The 9,975-nt window shown below is 44.6% G+C and overlaps 1 protein-coding gene across 1 annotated transcript; it reads left to right on the top strand.

Moving 5' to 3' along the window:
• The first annotated feature begins 3,802 nt into the window (after positions 1 to 3,802).
• Positions 3,803 to 7,957, top strand: LOC129720648 (uncharacterized). Its single transcript, XM_055672138.1, has 2 exons — positions 3,803 to 4,512; positions 4,561 to 7,957. Exons 1-2 carry the CDS (start codon positions 3,803 to 3,805, stop codon positions 7,955 to 7,957), a joined length of 4,107 nt encoding a protein of 1,368 aa, XP_055528113.1.
• The last annotated feature ends 2,018 nt before the right edge of the window (positions 7,958 to 9,975 follow it).

The following is a 9,975-nucleotide window of genomic DNA, read 5'->3' as shown; positions in this document are numbered from 1 at the left end:
ACAAGTTAACTCAATACCGAAAACTATTTTTGAATCAATCAACGCTTTTGCGACCCTTGTCGCCTTATCTCGATTGCAGCATCGCTGTCTTGCACACAAAGTCTTGAGCAGACGCAGCCTGGTGGCGCATCCAGTTTTGACAGCTTTAAAGTGGTTTTTGAAATTTAACTGACGATCGATGTTGACGCCCAGTATTTTGACTGTTTGTTTGATGGGGATATTGTCAGAATTAACTGAGCCCTGTGGAACACCGGTCTCCTCTTTCTTGATTCCAGAGCGTTGGTTTCCTATCTGAACTTGAAAGGTCCTATTATTTAGAAAAATTTTCACAAAGTGGACAACATGGCCGCTTAAACCCCATTCTACTAATTGCTATAGGGCCTTCGGAGCCCAAGCCCTGTTGTATGCTTTCTCTATTTCTAAAGTTACAAGATCAGCGTGTAGATTACGTTCCTTGATGTCTCCCAGTATTTGATTTAATGCCGCGAAATAAGTGTTGGTTCCGCGTCCTGGTCTGGAAGTATGCTGTCTATGATTTAGTGCTTGAATTTGGTCAAGATGTTTTACAAGCCTTCGGTTGACCATTCGTTCCATGGTTTTGCATAGGCAGGATGTGAGAGAGATTGGACGATAGCCGGACGGCTCGATGCATCCTGTTTCCTGTTTTGGTATTGGTAATACGATACTATGATTCCAGCCCGGAGGAAATGTGTCAGCCCTCCATTCTTTGTTGTACAACCGTAACAGAGTCGTTTTTCCTCTCAGAGGGAGGTGTTTTATAAGTGGATATCCCACTTCATCATCTCCCGCGGACATTCCGTTTGCTTTGCTAAGCGCAAAAAGTAGTTCTTCTAGCGTAAATGCGTTGTTAATTTCTTGTTTTTTCTTGTCAATAGGAACCAGGAAGCTATTTAGTGTTGTCGGTGGAAAATTTTCTCTTCGGATAAAATTTGGATCATATCTATTCATTGCGGAAGTGTGTTCAAAGTAATCAGCTAGTGTGTCAGCCACTTGTACAGGATTTTTGGTGACACCATCGTCAGTTTTAATTGCATATCCGACCATGCGTCTTTTGCCATTCATTGCGTTTACATTTCTCCAGAGAGTTTGGAGAGATTGACTTTGCTGAATAGAGTCCAGAAAGTTTTCCCTGCTTTTCCTTTTTGCATCGGCAACAATTCTCCTACATTCATTCCTTAATCGTCTGTAATTCTCCAGTGCATTTTCTATTTCCGGGTGATTTTCCGGAGTCCTCTTTTTCGCGCGAAGTGCCTTTCTTCTTGTCTTCTTTTGACCTCAGGTGACCACCAGTGTAAAGTTTTCCTACCCAGGCGTGAGCTGGTGATGATGATACTGTTAGGTTGATGTTCTTCCAATCTTTGGTTAATTATCGTTTCATATTGTTGCCAATTCGTGTGCTCGTATTTCCATTTTGGCCTACGCTGTAGGTCGGGTGGGCGATCGTTGCAGTGTACAAATGTAGGATGGTGATCACTACCCATGGAGTCTTCGCTAACGCTCCAGAGGAGGTGACTCGTTATCCTACCACTAGCCAGCGAAACATCCACAGTTGTTGTTTGTTGCCCTCTTTGGAAGGTAGGCGAACCGTCGTTGAGAATGACAAGACCGTTTTTTTTTTCGGCAAAGTCCTTTATAATGTTTCCCCGTGTGTTGGATTTACAGCTTCCCCATGCTGGGTGGTGACTGTTCAGATCTCCCAAAATTAACCAAGGTGGTTCAATTTGTTGGAGTACATTTTCAAGTTTTTCTTCAAGACCGGAAATTGTGCCGCATGGTAGGTAAATGCTTATTATAGAGTGTGGAAAGGGTGTTAGTATCCTGGTAGCGACTATTGGTAGATCTGTGTTTATCTGAAGCGGCGAGTGGGGAGATGCCAACAAAATGCCCACAGCAACGGAATGATAAACATTGGTTTTTCTTTTCGCTATTTTGCGGGATTGTTCGGCTGTTTTTTGTGTATTTATTGTATTATCTAGACTATTATCGGATATGGAGGAGCGGTATGTGGTTGCCTCACTACTATTAGAACGATATTTGGGTTTATGTGTGAGAGGGAATGTTGCGAAAAGGAGACTAGAAAGGTAGGTGTTGCGGAGTAACGCACCAAGACCACTGGAGTGGTGTAAGCAGACGGTGTAGCGCGACGCACTGTCATGGTGATAAGGAGATTGACAGATGGCAGGAAAAAGAAATAAGGAAGAAGACGAGAAAAAGTGCCAGTAATGTGGAAAGAATTGAAGAATTGGCAAGAATTTATCTATAATCAACCTATCAATGAGAATCACGAGAAGAGAAAAGTAGCTCAAAGTTTGTAGTGAAAGTATACCGGATTGACGAGAGGAAGAAATTTATTAGCGGTAGTACAGTTGAGAGATCTCACACAAATATTAAGCTCCGATTTAATCAATATTCGGAGGCAAACGACAACGTGATTGGCGTAAGGTTATAATTGCAATTGCGGAATTTATTAATTAAATAAATAATTTATAGTAACGGCAAGTCCATCCAGAATGGACTGAGCAGGGTAGTTGCGGTAAAAGTGGGAATCCTGAAAACCAAGTAGAAAAGTAAGCAAAATATAATGAAATAATATAGTTTAACCTTAAAACAAAAAAACCTATCGTAGCTGGTGCAGGTGTTTAATAATTGTTAAAACATCAGAGTTTCGGTCGTCTGGAGAAATAAAGACCAATGTAAGATATCCTAGTTTTATAGTATATATGAATACTAATGAAAAATATAGCTTTTAGCAGATCGTTGAGAAATTTTCGACGGCTCAAAGGATCTTTATCACATCCCAACATTCTAAAAGATTGTGGCTCTGTGTTTCTACAATTTAACCACTATGCCGAAGTCGCACTGCCAGGCTTGTGTTGAGGCAGACACCGAGAAGATGGTTAGCTGCTGCCAGTGTAGTACTTGGTGGCATTATGAGTGCGCCGATGTGAACGATAGTATTGCTGGTGAGGATTGAACGTTCTATTGTTCCTTATGCCAGCGACCGTCGCCGTCGATACCGATGGATTCGGTACCACACCAAACTGATAGTTGCAGCCGTGCAGGCAGCAAATCTGGTAGCGATATGGGAAGGTCATCATGCGGCTCAAAGGCGAAATGGGCCCAGTTTAAACTGGACCGACTTGCGGCCATGAAAGAGATCGCTTTTAAGCGACTAGATTTGGCTCGGCGACAACAGGAGCAACAACATGAGCATCTTCGATTGCAGGTGGAGCAAGAAATCTTTGAAGAAACTTTCCGACTACGGGAAGAGATCGAATTGGACGATGACGACGACGGCCGTAGAAGCACAACTACGGAACAAAGTAGCCGCAGTAAAGTGGTGAGATGGCAAAAACAGCAACATAACGCCATAGATGCCACGACGGATACGTCAACGCCAAGGGACAACGCAGATCATCCGATAGTGAACAATGGGTCAACAGTTGCCGAAACACATACTGGGCAGGGTGGCAAGCAGACACCACCAGTAAATAAACAGCGTGTTTTATAGAGAGCGTTGGCAGGTATTTCGCTAAATGATTCAGCCATAGGGCCCACGTTAAGAAGTATTCTCGATCAATCAGGAAGCGCGAAAGCACCTGTAGGAAATAGTAGTCAAATAGTTACAGCTTTAACTACTTTACCTTGTAATTCCAACACTAATCGTGTAAAATTATCTGCAACTGGAAATTTGAATTCCAACACTCAAAATAAATTAAATATTCCTTCGACTTTCGTTAATGAGCCGCGTGTCAATTCATTGTTAAGCGAATTGTGCAAAATGTGTAGTGGTATTCCCACAGCGGCCACCGATATTTTTCGTGACAGGATTTCGGAACGATCCGGAAATTTGGATAGGCATGATGCTAATCTGCCAGTAGCAGGCTCAACGTCAGGAGCACTACCAACATCTTTACCGCAATGGACACAGGATGGCGCAGAAGATGCAGCACCGGAAAAACCGTGGGAAGGCCCAACACCGAGACAGATAGCGGCTTGGCATGTGATGGCTGAAGAGTTACCTACATTCACGGGTAGAGCGGTAGAATGGCCGATGTTCATCAGCTCTTTCGTCAATACCACTCAAGCGTGTGTGTATTCGAACGCAGAAAATTTGTCAAGGCTACAGAAGTGCTTGAAGGGAAATGCGCTTACTCACGTTCAGAGCTTATTGTTGCATCCGGAAGGCGTGCCGCATGTACTGACCCAATTGGAACAACAATACGCACGCCCTGAGCTGCTGATACATACGTTGTTGCAGAAGATTCGCGAAGTTCAGTCACCGAAAGACGGTGATCCCGAATCATTGGTCGCGTTTGGATTGATGGTGCAGAATTTGTGCAATCACATGGTTGCTGCCAGGCAAGAGGCACATATCAACAATCCCGAGCTGCTGCACGCTCTCATAAGCAAACTGCCGGTTAATTGGCGGATGGATTGGTCGCTGTACCAGGAACGGTGCACGGTTGTGAATATACAAACTTTCTCACAGTAATTGCAAGTGCTAGTTAGAGCTGGTTTGAACGCGTCACTGTATAGTGATCAGAAAACCAATCATCAGAGAATAAAAGACAAAGGTATTAAAGATAAAGACTTTTGCGGGGCACACACTACCGAAGAGTCACCGAAATCTCCTGAAAAGGAGATAGTTGAAAAGCAAAGCTCCTCCTCCAGGCCTACATGTCTGGTGTGCAATAATCCGGAACATCGCGTCAAGCACTGTCCTGATTTCGCAAAGCTGGAACTGGATGAACGTTGGAAACTGATCCAACGTTTCGGATTATGCCGAAGTTGTTTGGGAGCCCACGGGAGGCGACCATGTCAGATTCGAAAGTACTGCGACGTAGATGGATGTCAGCGAAGACATCATAAATTGCTACACGATCAGAAGTTTCATAGCGGAGCAAAGCCGAATTCTAATTCAGATAAAAGGACTCCCAAGCAGGACAGCAATGCGAACAAGAAGGAGGTAACGCGAAATCTGACCAATAAAGGGAACAGTTCGAATGCCGTAACAAACCATCATTCCGCTGGTCAAGCGGCACTATTTCGTATCATACCAGTGACTTTATATGGGAACAACCGATCTGTGCTGGCATACGCTTTTCTGGACGACGGGTCATCTAGGACACTAGTTGACGAGGCCATCGTGAAGCAACTAGGCGTGAGTGAGGAGACACAACCTTTGTGTCTGCAATGGACAGCCAACATGAAGCGCACAGAATCCGATTCTCAGCGTATTACGCTGGAAATAGCTGGGTGTGCTAATGAGAGCAAGTATAAACTAACTGACGTACGAACGGTTACCAAGTTGGATCTACCCAAACAGTCTTTGCGCTACAAGGAAATGGTGAAAGCTTATCCTTATCTAAAAGGATTACCTGTTGAAGACTACGACAAAGCAACGCCATGTATCCTTATTGGTAACGACAACGCTCATGTAACAGCGACATTGAAAATGCGTGATGGACAGCCAGGAGAACCTATTGCCGCTAAATCGCGGCTAGGATGGACTGTATATGGTTTCAATCAAGATTCATCTGTCGGACGTGCTCATAGCTTTCACATATGCGAGTGCAAGAAACAGGATCAATCCGTACACGAACTAGTAGAGAAGTTTTTCGCGGTTGAGAGTCTCGGTATAATGGAAGTATCGTGCCCAGAGTCAGCTGACGTACAACGTGCGAATCAGATTCTGCAGGGAACGATCAGGCGAGTCGGGCAGCATTTTGAAATCGGCTTGCTGTGGAGATTTGACCACTTTGAATTCCCGGACAGTTACCCGATGGCGGTGCGACGCTTGCAATGTTTGGAACGGTGGATCCAAAGCGATCCTGTGATAGGTGAAAGCGTAAAGAGACAGATGGTCGAGTATCAAGAAAAAGGATACATCCATAAGGCGACAGAAGCAGAACTCCAGGAGGCGGATATGCGACGTGCGTGGTATTTACCACTTGGTATAGTTTTGAACCCTAAGAAGCCGAACAAAGTTCGTATATTCTGTGACGCAGCAGCCAAAGTGGACGGCGTATCGCTGAATACAATGTTGATGAAAGGGCCCGATTTGCTAAATACGTTGCTGGGAGTACTGTATGGGTTCCGCGAAAAACGCATCGCCTTTTCTGCCGATTTGAAAGAAATGTTTCACCAAATTCTGGTGCGTAAAGAAGATCGGCACGCTCAAAGGCTGCTTTGGCGAGAGGACTCAACGCTGGCTCCGGAGGTCTTTGTGATGAACGTGGTTACCTTTGGAGCAGCTTGCTCCCCATGTTTGGCACAATATGTGAAGAATAAAAACGCGCAAGAACACGCCTATAAATATCCAGCCGCTTCGGATGCCATCATCCGGGAACATTATGTTGACGACTACCTCGATAGTGCGGACGATGTTGAAGAAGCAGTAAAGTTGGCACTAGAAGTTAAATACGTTCACAAACTTGGAGGTTTTGAATTGCGGAACTGGTTGTCCAACTCAAAAGAGGTACTCGCACGTGTCGGGGAAAACGATCCATCCAAGGAAAAATGTCTTCAGCTGGACATAGGAGAGGCAGCGGAGCGTGTGCTTGGAATGTTTTGGAAACCGGAGCAAGATATTATAGCAAATTCTACGGAATTGGCTGTAGCTACGGAGCGTCCCACCAAACGACAAGCGCTGCGCGTAGTGATGAGTCCATTCGACCCTGCTGGACTATTGTGTTATTTTCTGATTCATGGCAAAATATTGATCCAAGAGTTGTGGAGAGCCAAGACCGAGTGGGACGAATTAATTCCAGAGAACCTGTGTGAGAGATGGTGGAGATGGACTGATTTGTTCCGCTATCTGGACAAAATCAAAATACCGCGTTGCTATTTTCCTGCTCGTTCAACGCAAGAGATCGTGACATTACAGCTACATATCTTTGTTGATGCGAGTGAGGAGGCATATGCGTGCGTAGGTTATTTACGAGCTATTTTCCCTGGCAGCATCGAAGTGGCTTTAGTCGGAGGAAAATCGAAAGTGGCACCGCTGAAGGCACACTCGATCCCGCGATTGGAGCTGATGGCAGCGGTTATCGGTGTTCGGCTGATGAAAATAGTGTTGAAGAGCCACTCCCTACGGATTGAGCGCACGGTTCTATGGAGCGATTCCAAAACCGTTCTGGCATGGATAAATTCAGACCATCGCAATTATCGACAATTCGTCGCATGCCGAGTGGGAGAAATCCTATGCAAGTCCCAGGCGGAACAATGGCGTTGGGTGCCGACCAAAGAGAATATTGCAGACGAGGCGACGAAATGGGGAAAAGGTCCCTGTATGTCTCCCACGGGACGGTGGTTCTTGGGACCGGAGTTCTTGCATCTAACAGAAGGTGAATGGCCAGTTTCGGTGCAATCAACTGATGCCAAAACGGAGGAAGAATTAGGCGCATGCATGATTCATCAAGATGTTATCAAGCGAGAAAACATGCATTGGGAAAATTTTTCAAAATGGAATCGCTTAAATCGTGCGGTGGCATATATGCTTCGGATCATAAGACTCATGCGGGAGAAAAAAGGAAAGCGCACAACAAGAGAGTTGGAGCGTGTTAAGGCGATACTACAGGGAAAACAATGGAGCTTGCTGCAGTTCGATCCGCTCGAGCAGGAAGAAATGCAGTTGGCAGAGACTACCATTTTTCGCTGGGTGCAGAGAGAGCAGTATCCCGATGAGTCAGTGACTCTATTCCACAATCGTGGTGAGCAGAACAGACGACAGGTTAAACTGGAGAGAACTAGTCCCATCCGCAAAGCTTCTCCGTTCATGGATGAGTGTGGAATTATTCGATCGGATGGCAGGATAGCAGCAGCAACATGTGTCACGTTTTCCACGAAGTTTCCGATTATCCTTCCGAAACAGCACTGGGTAACGTATTTGATGCAAGATTGCAGGCGTACGTGCGTCCGTTCTCATATGTAGGCGTGGATTATTTTGGGCCACTCGAAAAGCGTGTTAATCGTAGTCCCGTCAAGAGGTGGGTGGCGTTGTTCACCTGCATGACTGTACGAGCAATCCACCTGGAAGTTGTACACTCACTTTCTACTGAATCTTTCAAAATGGCACTCCGCCGCTTCATCAGTGCACGTGGGGCTCCTGTTGAGATCCGTAGTGACCAGGGTACAAATTTTGTAGGGGCAAATAACGAGTTAAGGAGAAAACTTAAAAACATCAACGAGCAGCTTTGTGAAACGTTTACTAATGTAGAAACCAAGTGGATCTTCAACCCACCCGGTGCACCTCATATGGGTGGCGCATGGGAGAGATTGGTGCGGTCGGTAAAATGTGCTTTGGCTGCCATGGATACAACTAGAAAACCGAACGAAGAGACTTTGGCAACGTTGGTGAAAGAAGTGGAGAGTTTGATAAACCCCCTCACATACATCCCGTTGGAAGTTGGGGAACAAGAAGCTCTCACGCCAAACCACTTCCTTCTTTTGCGCTCGAGTGGTGTGGTGCAAACTCCGAAATCGTTGACAGATATGAAACAAGCAAGTCGGTCCGAGTGGAACAAATGCCAGGTGATGATTGATCAGTTCTGGCGTCGCTGGGTACGCGAATATCTTCCGACTATAGCTCGTAGAACCAAATGGTTTGAAGAAACCAAGCCTATAGAGGTAGGAGATCTGGTTGTCGCAGTGGAAGAGAAAGTACGCAACGGATGGATGCGAGGACGAGTGGTGAAAATCATTAAAGGACGTGATGGTCGCGTAAGAACGGCAGTAATTCGAACGAGTCACAACACGTTCATGGAAAGACCGGTAGCTAAATTGGCGCGGTTAGACATTGGAGTTGGTGGTAAAGTAGATCCGGAGGCCTGACCAGCTTTACGGGTCGGGGAATGTTGCGGAGTAACGCACTAAGACCACTGGAGTGGTGTAAGCAGACGGTGTAGCGCGACGCACTGTCATGGTGATAAGGAGATTGACAGATGGCAGGAAAAAGAAATAAGGAAGAAGACGAGAAAAAGTGCCAGTAATGTGGAAACTAGTTAGCAGAAGAATTTGCAAGAATTTATCTAAAATTAACCTATCAATGAGAATCACGAGAAGAGAAAAGTAGCTCAAAGTTTGTAGTGAAAATATACCGGATTGACGAGAGGAAGAAATTTATTAGCGGTAGTACAGTTCAGAGATCTCACACAAATATTAAGCTCCGATTTAATCAATATTCGGAGGCAAACGACAACGTGATTGGCGTAAGGTTATAATTGCAATTGCGGAAATTATTAATTAAATAAATAATTTATAGTAACGGCAAGTCCATCCAGAACGGACTGAGCAGGGTAGTTGCGGTAAAAGTGGGAATCTCCGAATTCAAAACAAGTAGAAAAGTAAGCAAAATATAATGAAATAATATAGTTTAACCTTAAAACAAAAATAAAACCTATCGTAGCTGGTGCAGGTGTTTAATAATTGTTAAAACATCAGAGTTTCGGTCGTCAGAAGAAATAAAGACCAATGTAAGATATCCTAGTTTTAAAGTATATATGAATACTTATGAAAAATATAGCTTTTAGCAGATCGTTGAGAAATTTTCGACGGCTAAAAAGAATCTATATCACATCCCAACAGTAGGTGAAAAGGTGTGTAGTATGATGAGGCTAAGATGTTTATTCATCTGTTCATGCATAAATCCATCAGTTCAGTTGAAGGCGAAGAATTTTCATAATTTAAATCTTCATCAGATTCTAAGACTCGCAGTTCTCTCATTTCTTCGGAAGAGGTATCACGAAACAAATGTTCTTCTGTACACAGCTTCTGCACTTTGTTTTTAACACTTTTCCTAGCGTCCGCTGTTTGAGGAGATAATCGTTTCGGTGTAGATTGGTTATTGGTTCCTAGAGGGGCGTCCTTGTTGGTGGTCCCTTTCGCTGATTCTTGGTTTGACTGGTGCTTTGCAAGGTTTTGTTTGTATCTAGGAGTATTCGATGCACTTCG

This window comes from Wyeomyia smithii, chromosome 2 (genome assembly GCF_029784165.1).
Source record: "Wyeomyia smithii strain HCP4-BCI-WySm-NY-G18 chromosome 2, ASM2978416v1, whole genome shotgun sequence".
Taxonomy (NCBI): domain Eukaryota; kingdom Metazoa; phylum Arthropoda; class Insecta; order Diptera; family Culicidae; genus Wyeomyia; species Wyeomyia smithii.
The sequence above is the reverse complement of the archived record's forward strand: the minus strand, read 5'-3'. Positions and strand labels throughout refer to the sequence as shown.

What these genes read in the sequence shown, in the direction of transcription:
- LOC129720648 (XM_055672138.1), top strand. Translation starts at nt 3,803, where the DNA reads ATGTGTAGTGGTATTCCCACAGCGGCCACCGATATTTTTCGTGACAGG. An exon ending in AATATACAAACTTTCTCACA is followed by an intron (nt 4,513 to 4,560) that starts GTAATTGCAAGT and finishes GTCACTGTATAG; the next exon opens with TGATCAGAAAACCAATCATC.